This window comes from Dermochelys coriacea, chromosome 16, assembly GCF_009764565.3.
Source record: "Dermochelys coriacea isolate rDerCor1 chromosome 16, rDerCor1.pri.v4, whole genome shotgun sequence".
NCBI classification, from domain to species: domain Eukaryota; kingdom Metazoa; phylum Chordata; order Testudines; family Dermochelyidae; genus Dermochelys; species Dermochelys coriacea.
Genome location: NC_050083.1, coordinates 4,739,683 through 4,762,070, shown reverse-complemented (window position 1 = coordinate 4,762,070; position 22,388 = coordinate 4,739,683). Strand labels below are relative to the sequence as shown.

Sequence of the window (22,388 nt, the reverse complement as noted above, 5' to 3'; positions counted from 1 at the left end):
GGATTTAAATCTAGCTAAGGAACTAGAGGAAACTGCAAGAAAATTCCACCAAAGGGTAGCGGGAGAACACTGCTCATTCCATCTTGCCGCCACAGGTGGTAAGAGGAAACGGAGGGTTGACTGTGGCTGCCTAGCCCTCTGTGTCTTGGTGGGGAGCAGGCCCATGAGGATGTTCACAATGCAGCCCAATTGAGACTGCTGTTTCTAGATTCCGATCTCGTTTGCTCATGCACCTCTGGAGTGGGTTTCATACACAATGGACACACATTAGAACAGCAGAATTCCATGAAGCTGTTTGTTTGAACAGTTCTGGATTTGATTCTCCCCATGATCAGCCTACATCACCAAGTGACTCCCAACACCTGTACCATAGGGTCGCATTTGGCCAATTATTGCCTGCTCCCTTGCTACCCAGTGCCACAGGCCAACGGCAGCTGCAGGTTGAAATGGCTGCCCCCCCACCTCCCATTTGAATGGTCAGCTCCCATCTCCCTGGGAGAGTCCTACAGAGTGGTGAGCCTGCACAAAAGCTTTTCCTCTGCCTATGCCAAGACAAGTATGGCAAAAAGAATCCTCTTCTCCCTCTGTGCCTTAAGTGTGGCCTCACTCACCACAGCCAGCTGTAGAAGGCTGCTCCAGCCGCATTACAGGACCCAGATGGCTCTTACAGCCAAGAGCCCCACCTTCCCCTACATGGGCTGTGAGCTGCACAGACTGCGAGGAGGCCCGAGTGAGAGAGCGGAGAGCATCTTTCCCTGCAAACACTGGAATTCAGGCCATACCAGCTCCTCCAGCCCAGGGAGAGGGGATGCCAGAGGGCTCTGCCGGGGTGCCAGAAGGGAAGAAAGGAGTCAATGCATTCTAAGAGAAACATGGCTAGCGTTTTTATTAACCAGGGAAATGGGCCCTAGACACCAACACACAGGACAAAATGGGCTTGCTGGCACCAACTCCTCTGCTAGGCCCAGCTCAAAGGAGCTCTCCAGGTGCACTGTGCTTCAGTCCAGAGTACTACTGAGCTACCACCATGCAAAGGGCAGCCAACGGGGAGAAAGAGCATCCCAGAAACCACAGCAACCCAGCAGAGAGGCAGAACCTGTGCTTAACAGGGGCACCTGGATGTCACCTGAAGCAAGTATAACGGAGGTGCTGAATGCAGGCAGAAAGACTGCAAGGGAGCACAGTGCCCAGGGATTGGTGGGGAGGCTCGCATTCTAGCTGCAGTTCTTAGGCAGGCGATAGACACCGCCAGAGTAGATGAGTTGCTGGTCCCGGACTTTCTTCTGGAGGAAGCCTTGTAGCTCCTGGATGTCAATCTCTGTCACCACAGGACCTGTCATCACAAACATCTTCAGCATGCTGTGAATCCGCTCCAAGGACAAGCTCTCCAGGTTGGTCAGCATCGCCTGAATGTACGTCCAGAAAAGCTGCAGGGGAACACAAAGGTAGGGGTAAATCCCAACCACACCCCAACCTTGGCATCCCACATGCTTTACTACAAATCAGGGAACAGAGACTGGGAGCATATGTTCACCTCGAAACAGCCTGAAAGGGATTTGCAGAGCTGACAATGCATGTGTTACACTCTGCTGCTTTTCAGACCCACCCTTTGCATGGTCAATGCCTAACAGTAGAGCTAGGCGTTTTAGGACACAATGCTGGAGAACAAGCTCTGGCCAACAGTGCGCCAACAACTCTCCGTGGCCAAGTGCAGGCTGAATCCCTCCATGTTCCATGGCAGCTCTCTTTATCCTCTCCCAGTGCCCACAGAATCCCTAATGACTGACCCTAACCTTTCTGGCTGCTGGACTTCACGCCCCTTCTGAGGAACCCAGGAAGAATGGTGGAGCCTTGGGCCATTCCAAGCCAGAGGAGATGGCTTATTACTGCTTTTAGGAATTCTTGGGGCCCTCTGAAAGCAGCTGGTTCTGGGACAAAAGTCCCTCCAGAGACTGGAGATACTGTGTATGGCTGGCTCCTAGCCTGTGCCTTGTAGCCCAGCCTTGAGGTGGGAGCATTAGCCCCATTCACCCTAGATTGGTCATGCTGCTAACTGGAGGTGACTGGAACAGAACAAACAAACCACCACACAAAGGAATGGCGAGGGTCTCCCCACCCTGGAAACACCCAAGGTGCTCAGGAAAGTACCTGCAACTCCTCCTCTTTCTGGTCAGCCTGTGATGCCATGGCAGAGTCACCTTCTTCATCACTGTCTATCAGAACCACCTTCTCCACCTGATCCTTCTGCTCCTCCTCAATCACTGTGAATGTGCCCTGGGGATCCTCCCGTAAGACACCCTGCTGCAGCCACAGGGTCATCTTACGCCTCAGCGATGTCACAGGAACCTTCAGCAGTTCACTCAGCTCCGCCAACGTCCACGTACCTGAGGGAGACCACAGGCACCATGAGGAAGAGCAGAGTCACTTCCTGGTATGGGAATTGGACTCAGCAGAGGAATACCCAGCCCAGCATCAAGATAACACCGCCACCACACAGGCCTGCATACCATCAGCACAGGCAATGCCAGAGCAGATCACATTAGCACTCCCTCTAGCCCAGTGGCCTATCCCCAGCAGCAACTTCCTATCAAACCAGCCTGCACAGGAAGGGCAAGAATCATCATGGTGGGCTATTCCGGGATCACGTTTATCCCAAATCCTGTATGTGAAGGGCAGGCTTAGATGCCTACGCTGGATTCTAGCCCTTCTAATGTAACAGTGGATGTTTGTATTATCCATATCAATGGCCAGGTCTTTTCTGAAGCCTGTTAAGCACTTGGCTTCTCTAACCTCTTGTAACAATGGGTTCTTCAGGCTAACTATGTTGTGTGAAAGAAAGATTTCCTTTTGCCAGTGCCAGCACTGCTGCCCTGCAGTTTCACCGAATACAAAAATCAGATTCACTCCTCTATCACGTCCCCTTTCATCTCAACAGTCGTCCCACCCCGGCCTCCAAACATCTCCAACCTAGGAAGTCACTGAACAGGCTACTCAGAGGGAACTGCTGCAATCTTTCTGCGCTTGGGATGGCACTGAACTGGCACCACCAGAAGGAGGGAGCTGTGGGGCAGGGTGTGAGAGCAGGGAGGGAGCAGGCAGATGTGGTGGGAACTGAGGGAGGAGCTGCAAGTGGGCAAGAGTAGTGAGGGGGGGTATCTGCGCAATGTGTTCCTGAAAGCAGGCTGTGTGCTGAGCTGCTGTGCAGGGGAACGGCCTCTCTCGGGAAAGCACTAAGAGTAGCAGCCCATGGCCAGATTCAGTGGGCTCTGGATCTGCTACCCTAAGTCTCCAAGTGTTCACAAAAAGAAAAGGAGTACTTGTGGCACCTTAGAGACTAACAAATTTATTAGAGCATAAGCTTTCGTGAGCTACAGCTCACTCGAAAGATTATGCTCTAATAAATTTGTTAGTCTCTAAGGTGCCACAAGTACTCCTTTTCTTTTTGCGAATACAGACTAACACGGCTGCTACTCTGAAAACTGTAAGGAGAGTGATCACTTAAGATGAGCCATCACCAGCAGCAGTGGGGGGAAAAGGAGGAAAACCTTTCATGGTGACAAGCAAGGCGGGCCATTTCCAGCAGTTAACAAGAACGTCTGAGGAACAGTGGGGGGTGGGGGGGAGAAACAACATGGGGAAATAGTTTTACTTTGTGTAATGACCCATCCACTCCCAGTCTCTATTCAAGCCTAAAGTTAATTGTATCCAGTTTGCAAATTAATTGTAATTCAGTCTCTCGTTGGAGTCTGTTTCTGAAGTCTTTTTGATGAAGGGTAGCCACACTCAGGTCTGTAATCAAGTGACCAGACAGATTGAAGTGTTCTCCAACTGGGTTTTGAATGTTATAATTCTTGACGTCTGATTTGTCTCCATTTATTCTTTTACGAAGAGACTGTCCAGTCTCTTCAATGTACATGGCAGAGGGGCATTGCTGGCACATGATGGCATATATCACATTGGTAGATGCGCAGGTGAATGAGCCTCTGATAGTGTGGCTGATGTGATTAGGCCCTATGATGGTGTCCCCTGAATAGATATATGGACAGAGTTGGCAACAGGCTTTGTTGCGAGAATAGGTTCCTGGGTTAGTGGTTCTGTTGTGTGGTGTGTGGTTGCTGGTGAGTATTTGCTTCAGGTTGGGGGCCTGTCTGTTGTTTATGTGACAACACCACCCTATATCGGAAACCTACTGACCACTATTCCTACCTACATGCCTCTAGCTTTCATCCAGATCATACCACTCGATCCATTGTCTACAGCCAAGCTCTACGATATAACCGCATTTGTTCCAACCCCTCAGACAGAGACAAACACCTACAAGATCTCTATCATGCATTCCTACAACTACAATACCCACCTGCTGAAGTGAAGAAACAGATTGACAGAGCCAGAAGAGTACCCAGAAGTCACCTACTACAGCACAGGCCCAACAAAGAAAATAACAGAACGCCACTAGCCATCACCTTCAGCCCCCAACTAAAACCTCTCCAACGCATCATCAAGGATCTACAACCTATCCTGAAGGACGACCCATCACTCTCACAGATCTTGGGAGACAGGCCAGTCCTTGCTTACAGACAGCCCCCCAATCTGAAGCAAATACTCACCAGCAACCACACACCACACAACAGAACCACTAACCCAGGAACCTATTCTCGCAACAAAGCCCGTAGCCAACTCTGTCCATATATCTATTCAGGGGACACCATCATAGGGCCTAATCACATCAGCCACACTATCAGAGGCTCATTCACCTGCGCATCTACCAATGTGATATATGCCATCATGTGCCAGCAATGCCCCTCTGCCATGTACATTGGTCAAACTGGACAGTCTTTACGTAAAAGAATAAATGGACACAAATCAGACATCAAGAATTATAACATTCATAACCCAGTTGGAGAACACTTCAATCTGTCCGGTCACTCAATTACAGACCTGAGAGTGGCTACCCTTCACCAAAAAGACTTCAGAAACAGACTCCGACGAGAGACTGCTGAATTGGAATTAATTTGCAAACTGGATACAATTAACTTAGGCTTGAATAGAGATTGGGAGTGGATGGGTCATTACATAAAGTAAAACTATTTCCCCATGTTATCTCTCCCCCCCACCCCACCCCACACTGTTCCTCAGATGTTCTTGTTAACTGCTGGAAATGGCCCACCTTGATTATCACCATGAAAGGTTTTCCTCCTTTCCCCCCCATGCTGCTGGTGATGGCTCATCTTAAGCGATCACTCTCCTTACAGTGTGTATGATAAAACCCATTGTTTCATGTTCTCTGTGTGTGTGTGTGTGTGTGTATATAAATCTCCCCACTGTATTTTCCACCGAATGCATCCGATGAAGTGAGCTGTAGCTCACGAAAGCTTATGCTCAAATAAATTGGTTAGTCTCTAAGGTGCCACAAGTACTCCTTTTCTTTTTGTGAATACAGACTAACATGGCTGCTACTCTGAAACCTCCAAGTGTTAGGTCTGTGTGAGCAGAAGGTGCCTGTCCTGCCCAGCACAGGGCTGTAGTGAACACAACTACAAAAGCCCACTACAAAAGCAGTTTCTCCTCCCTTGGTGATCACACCTCAGCTGCTAGAAAAGGGCCTCATCTTCCCTCATTGAATTAACCTCGTTATCCCTAGCCTGATTCTTGCTTGCATATTTATACCTGCCTCTGGAAATTTCCACTACATGCATCCGACGAAGTAGGTATTCACCCACAAAAGCTTATGCTCCAATACATCTGTTAGTCTATAAGGTGCCACAGGACTCTTTGCCGCTTTTACAGATCCAGAGTAACACGGCTACCCCTCCGATACTTGACACCAGGGAGGGTGGCTGGGCCCACCTGGCCTCACTCACTCTTGCTCTGGAAGTGCAGGATGATGGCTGCATGCACAGGAGACACGGAGAGGGAGACAGTGCGATCCGCCAGCTCCACATCCAGGTTCACCAGGCCCAGGTGATGCTTCCAATTGAGAGTCCTCATGGCCTGGAAGCAGAAGCAGCAGCTGCTCGCACTTCACATGCATGACAGGTCACTCACTGACTTATCACACTGACTGCCACTCACGACTAGAACAGCCACTCCCTGCAGCCTGCACCGTGCTCAGCCCCACACAGCCACTGCTCTCCCACAAGACAGAAGCACACCCCCACGGGCCGCCCCCCCACCCCCAACAGTTGCTCAGCCCTCTTGGCCCAACCTCTTCCGCCCCTCCCTGCCCGTACAGGCCATTGCCCAGTCCCTCCCTTTCTGACATTGGCTCTGCATCACCTCTTCAGGGTGTGCTGCAGCAGGGCAGATTGGGAAGAATGCCTGAGGGCAGATGGACTCGTTTCTATCCAGAAGCGCTATTCAGTCGGAGCAGGATTCCATTAGGAGTGACGCAGCCTCTCCAAGGTGGGAATGGGCGCCACCTCGTAGGCTGAGAGCCCTCTGGCCACTGGGCCAGGGACGTAAACCATTAGACAGAGGCTATTTGGCATTTCCTCCCTAGACAGTCTCCTGGAGGTGGGGAGGGCACTGGCACCCCACACCATGCGCATCTTCTCTCCCCATCAGCAAATGCCTATTAGGGGAAGGCTAGACACAGACAGGCTGTCTGGCATGACAATGATCCCAGAAAGCCCCCCAACCCGGCCAACTCTCGGCCACAGACAGAATTGGATCTCAGACAGCAAGAGGGTGGGCAGCGGGGACTGAATTCACAAGATGCCAGGTTTCCATTTGCTCTCCCCATGCTGAGGCCGCTGTATGGAGGTTAGCTCATGAGACCCAACCGGGTTTCCGGGCACATAGATCTCTCGCTGCTTTGAAGTCAGTTGCTTTTGCTAAGCTGATGCACTCATGCGTGAACATTTATAATGGTTTTAAACAGGTTCTACTGGTTTAGCTTGTGCCTGTAGAATGTATTCACACAAACTAAACTGCTCTAAGCTGTGTGAAATCAATATGGGAGCATCCACACACAGAGCTGCCCCAGGTTTCCTACATAGGGATAAAATCACCCTTTCTGTTAAACCACTGCCATTGTGCAGGGCTGGCCTCAGCCAGCAGGCATCCTACAAACTGGCTCTTTGGTCTTATTAATGTTTGCTCTCTGCTCTGCCTGGCATGCAGCAGCCTGGGTAAGTCCATACAGCTGGCTCCACAGAGATGAGAACCCCTCACCTCTTTGTAGAGGGGAAGGAGTTCCTGGAGCAGGGGTGGGCAAACTTTCTGGGCCGAGGGCCACATCTGGGTGGGGAAATTGTATGCAGGGCTGGGGCAGGGGTTTGGGGTTCAGGAGGGAGTGCAGGGTGTGGGAGGGGGTGAGGAGGAGTGTGCAGGAACGGGCTCAGGGCAAGGGATTGGGGCAGAGTACAGCAGGGCATGCAGGGAAGGGGGTTGGGGTGCGGGAACAGTGCAGGGTGTGGCAGGGGGCTCAGGGCAGGGAGTTGGGATGCAAGGTGCAGGCAGGGGGCTTAGGGCAGGGAGTTGAGGGGTAGGGTGCAGGAGGGCTTTGGGCTCTGGCCCAGCACCGCTTACCTAAAGCAGCTCTGGGGTGGCAGCAGTGCACACCGGGGCCAGGGCAGGCTCCCTGCACGCCTGCCCTGGCCCCATGCAGCACTGCTCCGGGAAGTGGCTGGCTCCAAATCCCTGCACAGCCCGGGGGGGAGGGGGGAGGAGGGAAAACCTACAGGGCTCCGCGCGTTGCCCTTGCCACACCTCCAGGTACCCCCCCAAAGCTCCCATTGGCTGCGGTTCCCCATTCCTGGCCAATGGAGGCAAGGACAACACACAAAGCCCTCCGCTCCCCCTCCCCCGGGGCCCCAGGGACGTGGTGCCAGCGCAGGGCCTGCGGAACCATGGGGGACAATCCCGCGGGCCAGATCCAAAGCCCTGAGAGGCCGGATCCAGCCCGCTGGTCGCAGTTTGCCCACCCGTCCTGCAGCCTCCACCTTGACACAAGGTCTAGTTAAAGGTGCCTGGACAGAGGTGTCTTCTGCCACAAAGGGCTACAAGAGACGAGGTGAGAAGACCAAGGACCCAGGAGGAGACGTGCATTGCCAGGGATGCAGGCAACAAGTGGAACCAGATGGAGAGCAACAGCACTTTGGAAGGGCCAAGAACACAGCTTTGGCAGCAATCAACCATTTCTCTTTCTAATTACCCTCCGTGCTGCCTCCAGCTTCTCCATCTGCTCTGAAGGCCCTGGTGGAACAGGTTCTCCAAAGCCAAGGGTGAAGGAGTCCCGCTCTGTATTCTCTCGTGGGTGCCAATTGTCCCCCATTGCTAACTGCAAGGCACCCCCTGCCCTAGCTAGACACACCACAGGACTCCCTCACCTTTAACTTCTCATACTTCTTGGAATAGGCTTCCATGGCCTCCTTAATTTGCTCAGGGAGCTCCAGCTTCTCCTCTTTCAGTGGCGGCCAGAACTCGCTAGACAGGATGACAGCAACGAGGCTAAATGGGGGCCTCTCCTCCTCTGGGAGCTTCTCTTCCTCATCACGGATGTTGGTGTTAATGCGCCGCGAGTCAGCCATATCCTGGGGAGAAGCAGGACACAGCACCCAGCTCAAAGTGCCTGCTCTTCTCCTGGCCAGGCTCCGAAACAGAGCCAGGGCTGGGCCCCACAGCAGGCCAGAGGTCACAGGGGCCATCACAAAGGAAAAGACATGAGCTGGGGAAGGGGGCATGAGAACTGTCTGAAGGGGAGGATCGGGACATTAGGTGTCTGTTTGTCCCCACTATCCACTGAGGAGAGCACCAGACTGACTTTAGCACAGTCCACCAGGGAGAAGCGGAGATTGCCCCACACCTGCAGCCAAGTTGCTGCCTCTGCTGTACCTGCTCTAGTGACAGATGGGATGACAGCCCCAGACTCACCAGCCCAACCCACTCAAGGGCTCAAATATGGAAAGACTCTGATCACAGTTCTGGGACCCCCACATCACCCTCACTCCCCATGGATTCCCCTCCATCTCTCACCCAGAGTCCTAGGGAGCCCCTCTCATTCCCCATGGTGCTTCCGTCCCCCTCCAAAAGGCCCCCCCTTACTCTGCAATACCCCCAGAGGCCCCTCTCCAAGGAACGGGCTCAGATTTAAGACAAGCATCCCACAGGCCACCCCTGGCTGCCATTCTCTGAGACACCCCAAGACGTGCTGTGGAGCACGCACCAAGCCCTGGTGCTGGATCATCAAGAACCTACTTTTAACATGACCTCACAATAGTGCATCTGGGCTTCGCCAAATCGCAGCTTCAGCAGCTCCACGTTGCGGATTTCCCTGATGACAGAGGCAGAGGATCACAAGCAAGACACTGGGAAAGAGAAGCTGAGCACCCCACACAGAGCACAGCAGGGAATGGCAGTCCCTTGGAACACGCTGCCCCTGCAGTCTCTGCTCTCTTAGGTAGATGGTCCCAGGCATTTGAGTGAGGAGGGACATGCCTGCATCCATCATTCACCCCTCTGAGCCTGGAGCTGCTGCAGGAATTTCCCATCCCCCTGCCGTTGGGCTGGCAGTTTGTATCTGCCCTGGCCATCCCTAACTAACAACACAGGAGCATGCCTGGCCCCCTTGCCAGCTATTCATGCCAGAGCGCCTGGCTTTCATTAGCCCCATTCTAAAGGTGCAGGAACCAATGCGACTTGCCCAAGGTCAGCAAACAAGCTAGAGGCAGAGCTGGGGATAAAACCCAGGTCTCCTGATTCCCAGTCCCATGCTCTTCCTACTGGGCAATACTGCCTCCCCACATAACAGCCTCTGCAGGCCTTCAGTGCCCCTGAAGCAGATGTGACGGAGCCAGGAGGATCCTGGGGAAGGGCAAAGCCTGCTCTCTTCCCTGGACTCCAATTCTTTTTCCTCACTGAGCAGCACAGTGTCCTCTTCCTAGTGTCTCGGGGCTGCACAGGGTACACTGTGCAGCCAGCTGGGCTCAGGACGGCCTTCAGACTGAGAGGCCAAGGATTCAGCTCTGTGGCTGACCTTCCCTTCAAAAGATTCTGGCCTGCACTGCCAGGTTCCCTGCCCCTGATGGCTCATGCTGCTCTCCTGGTGCTAGCCACACAAAGCCAGAGGCCATTTCACTCCAGTCTCCCTCCGACGACAAGTGTCCAAGTAGACAGCCACAGCTCAGTGGGTGGGATCATGGATTTCAGGCTGGGAATCCAGAACTGCAGAGACAGCCCCACATCAGACAAGGCCTTTCCTGGGACTACCTGCCTGGAGCATCTCCCCTGCAGATCCCGGGGGTGGGTGCAGGCCTCACCTTTCAGCGCTGTAGTTGAACTGGTGAAGCAGACGGTCAGCCAACAGCGTGCGGTACTCATTGATGAACAGATCCTTGCTCCCATAGATGCTCACCAGCAGGCTGATGATGTCCGAGGACCGGCGCTTGGAACTCAACTTCCCTAAGAAGACATGCCAGAACAGAACATGAGAGACAGTCTCCCCACTTCCCCAGGCTCTGCCCCACAGAGGGCCTGGGGACAAGCAGTGCTCACTCACAACACCATAAAAGGGAACAAGGAGGAAGTCATGGGCTGCGGAACATTCAGGTCAGGATGGGGGCAGCTGCGGTGGCTCCGATCCTAGTGTCTCACCTGGGTCAGCATCAACTGGGTCAGGCAGCCAGTCCTCTGGCTCAGACATGTCATCATCACTCTCCTGGCCATTTTCCAGCGTCACTGGGTCAGCTTTTGAGAGCTCATTGGCTAAGTCACCAGACCCTTCGGCATCGCCCGTTAGACCTGCCACAATTTGCCGCACTGTGTCCTCCCTGGTCCTGTCCGAAAACAGGAGATGAAATGGGGGGTGGGGGGAGTGTCAGCAAAGGAGTAAGCACAGCCCAGCCTGGCATGAGATGTACAGATGTCAAACACAAAAACTGGTGGAGTAGTAAATTATAAACTGCACAGGTCATTAACGAAGAGGACCAGATCGCTTGGTAAACTGGGCATAGGCAAACAATATGCATTTTAATGTGGCTAAATGTAAATGTATACACCTCAGAAAAAGAACGTAAACCACACTTACAGGGTGGGGGCCTCTATCCTGGAAAGCAGTGACTCTGAAAAAGATTTGGGGGTTGTTGTGGATAATCAGCCATGACTATGTGACCAAAAGAGCTAATATGAACCTGGGATGCATAGACAGGGGAATCTTATTTCACCTCTGTATTTGGCACTGGTGCGACTGCTACTGGAATACTATGTGGAATTTCCGGTGTGCTCAATTCAAGAAGGATGTTGATAAATTGGACAGGATTCAGAGAAGAGCTATGAGAATGATTATAGGATAAGAAAACATGCTTTATAGTGACAGACTCCAGAAGTTCAATCTATTTAGCTCAAGAAAGAGAAGGTTAAGGGATGATCTGACCACGGTCTTCAAGTACCTACTGTCACAGTGTCACCAGGCGATGCTCTGGAACTACTCCATCATGAAGCCAGTCAGGACTCTGGGGGAGCCTCCTTTCTGTGAGCAGACTGCCTCCAGAGCAAGAAGCTTACACAGCTTTGACCTTTCTGGGTCTGACCTCGGAGCATTTGGCATCCCCTTCTCACACCGTGCACTTCCTACAGCGAATCCGCACAGGCAAGGTCCTGGGTAAGGTCATGGGCCCTGCACCCCAATTCTGCAGTCAAACATGACTCTCAGCCAGCCAGTAAAACAGAAGGTTTATTAGACAACAGGAACATGGTCAAAATCAGAGCTTGTAGGTACAGAGAACAGGACTCCTCAGTCAGGTCCATCGGGGGGGGGGGGGGGGGAGGGAAGAGAAGGGAAGGGAGGCCAGAGCCTCCTCTGACCCTCCCTCCATTTCCCCAGCTACCTCCAAATTGAAACTCTACTGCCCCTCCTCTCTCCTTTGCCCCTTTCTGGGGCCAGGAGGCCACCTGATCTCTTTGTTCTCCAACACCTTCAGTTCACACCTTGCAGGGGAGAGGCCCAGGCCATCAGTTGCCAGGAGACAGGGTGTCAGCCATTCTCTGTCTAGACAGCCTCATACTGGCCCTCTAAGGTTCTGTAACAATCACACAGCTTATCCCACCACCAAGATACTTAAGAAATGCATAGGGGAAACTGAGGCATCCACACAGTATTCAGAGAGAACATTAAGAACAGTCCCACTTTGTCACATCTCTCCCCCCTTTGAGACCAAACTGAACGGGTCACTTTAGCTGGTGACCTGGGGAAGTTCGAACCCACCAACGTTCCCATGGATGCCCCAGCATCTCTCCGATTCCTTAGTGAGAGTTACACCAGGCCCTTCCAGTTTCACGCCCTCCCTTAAGTTGGGCATGCTCGATGGCACTCGCAGGCTGCATTTGGGAAGGTTTATGCGGCCCGTGCCCTTTTGCCATCCCAAAACCCCTGGGGTTCAAACTGGGATCAGGTCTTCTCCCAGCGCTCCAGTCTGGAGGCCGTGATTCGGGCTCTCTTGGTTAAGAGCCCCCATCTTAACCTTGGCCACCCTCTGACCAGGTGTGTCTGTCACCAGCAGCTTGGCATCAGCCCCTTTCATTGGATGCAGCCACGTCGAGGCAGAGTGGTCAGTATACACAGTAAAGCGCCACCCAAATAGGTACGGCCGCAGCTTTTTAAGGGCCTGCACCATGGCCAGGCATTTCTTCTCTATGGCCACATAATTCTGCTCCCGGGGCAGCAGCTTCTTGCTCAGGTACTCGATGGGGTGTCTCTCCCACTTATAATTAGCTTGCATCAGCACCACACCCAGCCCTGTGTCTGAGGCATTGGTGAACACTGTAAAGGCCTTGGCAAAGTCTGGGTTTACCAGATTTACCGGCCCCTGGATTAGAGCCTCCCTCTGGCATTGCTCAGTCCAGACCAGCTTGTATGGCTTACCCTTCTTACATAGCTCAGTGATAGGGTAGCTAGGGAGCTCAAGTGGGGTACAAACTTCCAGTAGTACCCCGCCATCCCAATAAAGGCCTGGGGAACAGGCCAATCTCTGATCATCTCCACCTTACGCTTTTCAGCTTTTACCGTCAGTCCTGCCCCCTTGGGGCAGCCCAGCACCCTCTTCACCTGGGACATGTGTTCCTCCCGGGGTCTGGATAAACACACAGATGTCATCAATGTACGCCAGGGCCAAGTTCTCCATCCCCCTCAGTAACCAAGCCACGCGGCGCTGGCCGACGCCCCCTTGAGGTCGAAAGGCAGGACCAGGAACTAAAAAAGCTTCAAAGGGGTGGTCAAGGCAGATTTCAACTTGGCATCTGGGCCCAAAGGTACCTGCCAGTCGCCCTTGGTGAGATCCATAGTAGTGAGGCAATGAGCCCCCCCCCCCCCCGGCCTCTCTAGAATCTCACCAGGCCTAGGTATGGGGTAGGCATCAGACACAGTGATGGCATTAAGCTTCCAATAGTCCACACAGAATCGGATTGACCCATCTTTCTTGGGGACCAGCCCCACAGATGAGGCTCATGGGCTGTTGAACGGCTGGATCACCTCTAAAGCCAGCATGTCCTTGACCTCCCTCTCCAGGTTCTGGGCTGTTTTCTCAGTGACTCTGAACGTGGGACACCTGATGGGAGGATTGGCTCCCGGCTCAGTGAAGAGATCCACCATTGCCAGTTCATGCTGCTGCTGTTGCTCCTGCCGCTCTTTCTCAGGCTCTCGCTCTCTCTCACGGTCCTCTCACTCTCTTGGACTCAGCTCCAATCCCATCCATCTCCGATCCCCTGATGGGGAACCCAATCTTGAAGACCCGCATCTGGTTGGGGACAGAACTCTTGGGGATGCCTGGCTACTGCTCCAGCTGCTCCCAGATCATCTTGTAGCCCCATTTGGGTCAGGAATCTGCTCCTTAGAGCAGTCATTGTCCTGCAGCTGCACGATTAACTGTGCTTTGGTGAAGTTTCCAATGCGTAACCCTCTCTTTTTGCACAGGTTTACAATGTCCTTCTTAAGGAGATGGTGACAGGCCATCACCTCGCTGTTCCCAAGTTGTTGGGGACTCACAGGCCTGTGTGCTCTCAGCTCCCCACGGTTTCCAGGAAGAACCTCTAGTGTGCCAGCCCTTCTCCAGGTCACCACCTCTCCCCCAGGGACAAGCCGCAGACTCCTCTGCCCCCGAGACTGCACACTGCAGTCCTCAGGGGGATCCCGTTACTGTAACGGTCCTTCTCGCTGGTCATACTCTCCCAGAGGTTAAGCGTAGCTCCTTCGCCCCCTGAAACCACCCTTCTCTGAGCCTTCAGCACGCCTGGTCCTCGTTAATCCCCCTTCAATTTACTGCTCCCCAGTCACTTACTGCAAGAAGCGCCATTCATGGGGTGCAATACATGCCCCCACTGCCACCGGGCGATGCTCTGGAACTACTCCATATGAAGCCTGTCAGGACTCTAAGGGAGCCTCCTCTCTGTGAGCAGACTGTCTCCAGGGGAAGAAGTTTACACAGCTTTGACCTTCCTGGGTCTGACCTCAGAGCATTCAGCATCTCCTTCTCACACTGTGCACTTCCCACAGCAAGTCTGCACAGGCAGGGCTTCTGGGGAAGCCAGTGGGCCCTGCACCCCAATTCCGCAGTCAGACGTGACTCTCAGCCAGCCAGTAAAACAGAAGGTTTACTAGACAACAGGAACATGGTCTAAAACAGAGATTGTAGGTACAGAGAACAGGACTCCTCAGTCAGGTCCATCTCTCCATTTCCCCAGCCACCTCCAAACTGAACTCTCCAGGTCCTCTTCTCACCTGTGTCTCTTTCCCGGGCCAGGAGGCCACCTGATCTCTTTGTTCTCCAACACCTTCAGCTCACACTTTGCAGGGGAGGGGCCCAGGCCATCAGTTGCCAGGAGAAAGAGTGTCAGCCATTCTCTGTCTAGACAGCTTCACACTGGCCCTCTAAGGCTCTGCAACAATCACACAGCTTATCCCACCACTAAAATACTTAAGAAATGCATAGGGGAAATTGAGGCACCCACACAATATTCAGAGAGAACATTAAGAACAGTCCCACTTTGTCACACCTACACGGGGAACAAATATTTAATAATGGGCTCTTCAATCTAGGCGAGAAAGGTCCAACATGATCCAATGGCTAGGAGAGAGACAAATTCAGGCTAGAAATAAGATATACATTTTTTTTTTACCAGTGAGAGCAATTAGCTAGAAGAACAGTCTACCATGGGTTGTGGTGGATTCTCCATCACTGACAATTTTTCAATCAAGACTGGATGTTCTTCTAAAAGCTCTGCTCTAGGAATTATGTTGAGGAAGGCTTCTGGCCTGTGTAAGATTGTCATACTAGATGATCACAATGGTTCCTTTTGGCCTTGCAATCTCTGAGTTGTATGGCACAAAACAGAATATTGAAAGGTATAAGCATCTAACCAGGGCATAGCTTTGCAATAATAAACACCATTGCTTAAAGAGGGGCGTCATTCCAGTTAATAGTCTGGGTAATACAGCAGTACGATGATTGAAATGAACAAAACAAAAACCCTCCAACAAGAAAAGGATCAGAGGAATTCACTATACATCAGCACCATCTACTGGGTATCGATGGAAGTAGCACAGAAACACCTGAAACCTGACAGCCATTAGCAAGTGTCCAATAAAAATAAAAAGACTTGCCCTCCTCCAACTAACCCGCAACAACGTGTAAAACTTGGTCACTGTGCAGGAGCCCAGAACTAGCCATGCTCACGTGGACAGTGTGACTGGGCGTACAGACCCCACACAGGAGAGGAAAGTGCCAGAGAAGTCCTGGTGGTAGGGGCTAACCCTGCCCCTTCAGCCATGTCAGTCTTGTATGATAGGGAGGAGGCTGCAGTTAGCAGGGGCAGGAGGAGCAGGTTTGCCCAAAGCAGAGGACTGCAGGAGTGACCCCTGAAGCCACAGACAGAACTCCTTGTTTGGAGACCTTCACCTCAACCCGGAAAAGAGTACAGCAGACTCCAGGTAAGATGGACAGGCCGTGCCTGACTCAGGCCTTGTCTATACTACAGAGTTTTGTTGATGCAAGTTACACTGATATACAGCCACCACTGTAATTAAACCGCTGTTGCATGTCCACACTATGCTTCTTCTGTCGGCAGAACACAGCCACAATAGCATCTCTTGTACCACACAGAGCAGTGCACTGTGGGTAGCTATCCCACGATGCAACTGGCCACAGGGTGCTTTGGGAAGGGTTTGCAATGCCGCATGGGGCAGAGACAATGTCACATGATGAAGGTTTCTCAATCCCATGGCATCCTACTAGATTGCCAGCTGCTTTTCAACTGCCCTGGTAACCTGCAGCCCAGCCATGTCTGTCAGAAAGCATGGATCCTGCACTGCTCTTCAGTATTGTGCTGTGCGTGATGAACACAAGGCTACAAGAGGAGCCTAATGGGCGACTATTCAGCTGAGAGAGGCCTTGAAGGAGTATTTTAACAGTGAGCCACAGTAATGTGTGTCGCTGTAGTGTGCTGAGCCTGGCACTGTTTGTTTGTACCTTATAATGATTGCTGAGTGTGCCCGAAAAGGCACACACCGTAAATCACTTTTTAAAGTAACACTCAGTAATCTGACCAAACTGACATTGCTGAGAGGGAGGGAGTGCGTGTGCGCACACGCGAGTGTTGGGAAAGTGTGTGCGCTGGGGGAGAGTGAGTGTGTCAGCATGCTGTCTCTAAGTTCAGACAGCAGCCAGAAGCAACCAATCCTGAGTCAGAATCTGGTGCACAGAGAGCTAGTGTCCCCATGTTCCCCGACCACCACCGGCAGGGGGAGGGGGACACCCTGACATCAGCCCCCCACCTCCATCCCCGCTGTGCACAGCACAAGTCTCTTACCCACACCCAGCAGCAGCCCATTCTGCCTGCCTGCCTGCCCCTGTGGTCCTAGCCCAGGAAAGCAGGATTCTGCATTAATATTTTGATTCTCCCCCCAAGTTCTCCCACAGCCTCCTCTCCCCACAGACCAAGGAGATCCACCCCCTCCCCTGTAGTCCAGGCAGGAATGTGTTTGCTGCCAGGAGCCCACATGCTCAGCTGTGCAGTAGCTATGTGAACTCTCCACACTGAGGGATTTCAACACTTCCTAGGGCTTTGAAAGGGGAGGGGCACATGCTTGTGTAGCTGGATGCAGGGGAGCGACATTCAAAACAGTGAGCAGAACAATCACGGTGGGCATTGTGGGATACCTCCTGGAGGCCAGTTACGACGATTTAACGAACGCAGCGTCTACATTGATGTTTTTTTGATCTACCTTTGCCACAAAAAGCTCTACACCTCTCATCGGGGTGGTTTTATTTTATCGACAAAGCAGGAGTTTTGTCAGTGGGAGGAGCTTTGTAATGCGTACATTTCCACTGTTTTGTCGACAAAAGCTGCCTTTTGCCGACAAAACTGTGTAGTATAGCCAAGGGCTTAGACACCCAGCCAGAGCGATTTCCCCAACCCTCTCTATGTTGGTGCTAGATCTTTTGCAGCACTGTAGTCTTACCACGCCCTTCTTTGCCGAGACCACAGGGAGGGAGTATCCCTGAATATGTCGAGGTTTGTGACTTTCATTTTGATCCCTCATCCAGAGATTAAAGAAGGCACACAAAAGGGCAGAGCCACCAGCACAAATAGTAAGGAAGTGCTGGAACCACCCAGTGTAGATTATTGGGCATAGTCAAGTCCTCTGCAGACTATTACAGACAGCCTCTGCCTTCCTCCAGGGTCACAGGACAGAGTTCTGAGTGAATCCCACAAATACACTGCAGAACCCAGACGTGCTAGCGACACCTGTACCAGCCACATGGACAGACTCTCCCGATCCAACTGTTACCAGGATTACAAAGTGATGAGATTTTATTTAGAGATAGTTTTTCTCTGTGTTGTTTAACATGACTAATAGAGCCATCTTGTTGGGACTATGTTCTTTCTAATGAGACCTCAAGTAAAGATACTTGGATTTTAACTAACTAATGCTATATACATATTCCTCCTTTATAAAACCAAGCAAACTGGCCTAAGAAAAACTTACACAACAACTTTAAGCAATTGCTCTTGATGTTTTAAATTAGTCCTCTTCATACCAAACAATCCCAATAGCAGGGACTCCATTCTTAGTCATGCCTTAAGTCATGTGCATCCTTACTCCCGGAGAATAATTGGAAGTGGGACAAACATATTAGAGTGCTAAAGAGTCAATAGCCTGAGATTGTAAGTCAATTATTCCTTGGTATAGCTGCTTGGGCCCCAAAACAGATTTGTGTTAATCACAAGACTGCATGGGTATTTTGTGTTCTGTACATGCCTAGACTGTTTGCTGTATCTACGCTTAATGGATGATTGTTTACTGAGGTGGTTCTTTGTGAATTTAATAAACTGTTAATTGGCTAAGAATAACCAAGTGTCCTGATTTGAGAAATACTGTCCAAGGTAAAAGAACCTAGAACTTAAAATTAATAAGCTAGTGTTCCCTGGACTCAGTAAAATGGGGTTATCCTAATTAAATTCTATCCCTTTACCAGCTAGAACACTTAAACTAGATCTGCCAGTTTGATATGTTAGGTTTCAGATTTAAAATCTACTGGCAGATCAGCAGATTCATTAAGTTGTCCCATTCACACTTACCTCAGGTACTTCCTGATGGGCTCACAAGCTACCTCCAGGATAACCATGGAGGGGTCCAGTTCTCGCAAAGCCTTGATGGCTGAGATGTAGAGAGTAATGATGTCCGACGTGTTGACTCCTAAAGCAAGGGAGAAGGACAGGCAGAGTCTCAGAGCAGACAGCAAAGCTCGGACCCAGGAAGGGCCCTAAGGGAGCCTTAGTTAGATCCAGAGAGCTGGAGGGGAGGTGTTTGCTGCAGTGTCCTGGTCAGATGGAGGGACAAAGCTCCATGTGTCTTGGCAGCAGATTCCAACCAGAGAAGCTGCATGGGAGCTAATGGAAACCAGCTCAGCACAGACTGAGCGCTCAGCCCACGAAGCACTCTGGAGAAGCCTTCGAGCAAAGACGACCTTCTAACTTGGTTCCTAGCTGCACTGCACAGAAAAGGGAACCTTGAGGCCTGGGACATGGCATTCCTACAACACACTGTTATCCAAGAGTGCACTAGCGCGGAGGGGGCAGGGACATGGTTACCATACGTTCACCTTGCCATGCCCCTGGATGCAGTGGCAGAGCTGCTCTTCAGGATATCCCCACTCACACATGCACAGCCCCTTCAGGGCCCATGCCCAGTTCCTGGGGACATATGAGGGATGAAACACTAACCGGGATGAAGAAGCCGCATTTCCAGAGCACTTTTCAGGGAGCTGAGTAGCTGCTGCCTCTGATTGGTCCTTTCCAGGCAGAACTTGAGATCCTCCACAGCTGGCTTTGACTCTGGAAAATCTACAAACAAAAAGAGCAGTCAGAGAAGGTGCTAGGCCCCATAAGGAGGCGATAGGAGAGCATAAGACGCCCCAGGGCACATGGGGAGGGGAAAGCAGGGCTACATGGCCACGAGGCAGGTCTGGGCTGGCAGACAAGGAAAGAGCAAGTCAACACGGCCTGGGCAGCAGGCAGGGGTCATGCTCACCCCGGATGATGCTGAAGAGCTCCTCAATGCGCATGCTGGCATAGATGCGGTAGAAGAACCTCTGGACATGGCACCTCCAGCGTTTCAGGGTGCTGCTGGCCTCTGGGGTGGAGTGGGCCATGGGGCTGTCCTGCAGGAACACTCTGCTAAGCCAGCCAATCACCTTCTCGATCCACTGCAAAACGAGAAGGAAAATAGAGAGAGCCACAAAACCCAACGGTGCCAGCCATCATCCCATGCACCTTCAGCAGACTGGAAATAAGGTGTACATTTTTTAAGTGACAGTAATTAGCCATTGGAACAATTTACTAAGGGTCATGGTGCATTCTCCATCACCTGACAATTTTTAAATCAAGACTAGAGCAAAAGATCTGCTGTAGGAATTATTTTGGGGAAGTTCTCTGGCCTGTATTATACAGGAGGTCAGACTAGCTGATTGCAATGGTGCCTCTGGCCTTGGAATCTATGACATTCACAGCAGGCTTCCAGGGCACACAACTTCACACTGGCCACCTGAGAAGAGCATTGCTTTCTGCCATGGCCCAAACCCAGCACTGACTAGAGATCATTGGCCCCTAAGAGCCAACACTACAGCTAGAGGAAGCTGCATTGGGGGAGTGAGTTAGCAGATGCAGCCAGATTTGAAATAAACCACAGGAACACCATGAGACAGATCCCAGAAGCCACTCCTGCTAAAACAAAAGATCTCATGTATCCAGCAGATATGCTATATTCTGAGCACAGCCACTAACCATGTACCCTATGAGATCGTTGCAAGTCAATAGCGAGACCTGCAGCAAAGATGACTTCCAAGACCTGCACGAGAGAGAGAGAGAGAGAGAGAGACGTGTGATGAAGTATGTGTATCCCTATGGGGGGGATAGGGGTGACTGGAGCTGCATTTCCTAGCCTCCCGAGATTTGCCTCAGGTACATTGACAGGTTTCAGAGTAGCAGCCGTGTTAGTCTGTATTCGCAAAAAGAAAAGGATTACTTGTGGCACCTTAGAGACTAACAAATTTATTAGAGCATAAGCTTTCGTGAGCTACAGCTCACTTCATCGGATGCATTTGGTGGAAAAAACAGAGGAGAGATTTATATACACACACACAGAGAACATGAAACAATGGGTTTATCATACACACTGTAAGGAGAGTGATCACTTAAGATAAGCCATCACCAGCAGCGCGGGGGGTGAGGGGGGGGAGGAAAAACTTTCATGGTGACAAGCAAGGTAGGCTAATTCCAGCAGTTAACAAGAATATCAGAGGAACAGTGGGGGGTGGGGTGGGGAGGAGAAATAACATGGGGAAATAGTTTTACTTTGTGTAATGACTCATCCATTCCCAGTCTCTATTCAAGCCTAAGTTAATTGTATCCAGTTTGCAAATTAATTCCAATTCAGCAGTCTCTCGTTGGAGTCTGTTTTTGAAGCTTTTTTGTTGAAGGATAGCCACTCTTAGGTCTGTAATCGAGTGACCAGAGAGATTGAAGTGTTCTCCAACTGGTTTTTGAATGTTATAATTCTTGACATCTGATTTGTGTCCATTTATTCTTTTACATAGAGACCGTCCAGTTTGGCCAACTGGTACATGGCGGAGGGGCATTGCTGGCACATGATGGCATATATCACATTGGTAGATGCGCAGGTGAACGAGCCTCTGATAGCGTGGCTGATGTGATTAGGCCCTATGATGGTGTCCCCTGAATAGATATGTGGACAGAGTTGGCAACGGGCTTTGTTGCAAGGATAGGTTCCTGGGTTAGTGGTTCTGTTGTGTGGTGTGTGGTTGTTGGTGAGTATTTGCTTCAGATTGGGGGGCTGTCTGTAAGCAAGGACTGGCCTGTCTCCCAAGATCTGTGAGAGTGATGGGTCGTCCTTCAGGATAGGTTGTAGATCCTTGATGATGCGGTGGAGAGGTTTTAGTTGGGGGCTGAAGGTGATGGCTAGTGGCGTTCTGTTATTTTCTTTGTTGGGCCTGTCCTGTAGTAGGTGACTTCTGGGTACTCTTCTGGCTCTGTCAATCTGTTTCTTCACTTCAGCAGGTGGGTATTGTAGTTGTAAGAATGCATGATAGAGATCTTGTAGGTGTTTGTCTCTGTCTGAGGGGTTGGAGCAAATGCGGTTATATCGTAGAGCTTGGCTGTAGACAATGGATCGAGTGGTATGATCTGGATGAAAGCTAGAGGCATGTAGGTAGGTACATTGACAGACGCTGCAGCACCAAGTTGCCACCTGCTGAAGATCTACATTTCCTCAGACATTCACAAAGTCGTGGGGATGCCCATCCTTGAATGAATGGCTCTTCCCCAGCAGGGATCCCCAAGGCCAGCACTAGGGATGGCTGTAGCATTTCCTACCAGGCAACAAAGCCTATCACCCTCCTTGCTGTCCACATGGAGCCATCAGCAAAAAAGAAGCAGTTCGGTAGTACTGATTATCAGCTTTCTTTATTATACCAAGAGTTGTAATGAGGCACTGGTTAATCTGTCAGCATCCAGCCAAAAATTACAGGAATCAATTCGCATACTATATGTACAGTTATGTAATATACACTACATAACAATTAATTACAATCTCAATGTAATTTATTACAAAATCCTTGTTTTTACTTTGGTCTTGATCATTTTTAGGCATCAATGGGGAAACAATGAGTACTGACTACTTCCTCAATCTTTGGAGCATACCACCGCAGAAGACTTGGTTAAACACAATGCTCAATGGCACCTTACATGCTATAAGAAATGCATCCATAAACTGAATTTGGAAAGGTTGGAGAGGAAATACACTGAGCATCAAGAAATAGTTGAAGATGCCGGTAGAAGTGCCAGCTGTGGGTGAGACTCGCCTTATACTAGGTCTTGTG

General features: G+C 51.1%; 1 protein-coding gene across 1 annotated transcript in view; it reads right to left on the bottom strand.

Annotated features, from left to right (window-relative positions):
• Positions 1-862: 862 nt before the first annotated feature.
• Positions 863-22,388, bottom strand: part of ANAPC2 (anaphase promoting complex subunit 2) — a 30,250-nt gene continuing 8,724 nt past the window's right edge. Inside the window, exons 4-13 of the mRNA XM_038374260.2 lie at positions 19,523-19,697; positions 19,216-19,335; positions 18,571-18,688; positions 10,594-10,775; positions 10,260-10,401; positions 9,199-9,274; positions 8,331-8,534; positions 5,862-5,991; positions 2,149-2,384; positions 863-1,427 (exon numbers count right to left, since the gene is read on the bottom strand). Coding sequence (XP_038230188.1) covers positions 1,215-1,427; positions 2,149-2,384; positions 5,862-5,991; positions 8,331-8,534; positions 9,199-9,274; positions 10,260-10,401; positions 10,594-10,775; positions 18,571-18,688; positions 19,216-19,335; positions 19,523-19,697 — 1,596 coding nt within the window. The 3' untranslated portion in view covers positions 863-1,214. The remainder of the gene's footprint in view (positions 1,428-2,148; positions 2,385-5,861; positions 5,992-8,330; positions 8,535-9,198; positions 9,275-10,259; positions 10,402-10,593; positions 10,776-18,570; positions 18,689-19,215; positions 19,336-19,522; positions 19,698-22,388) is intronic.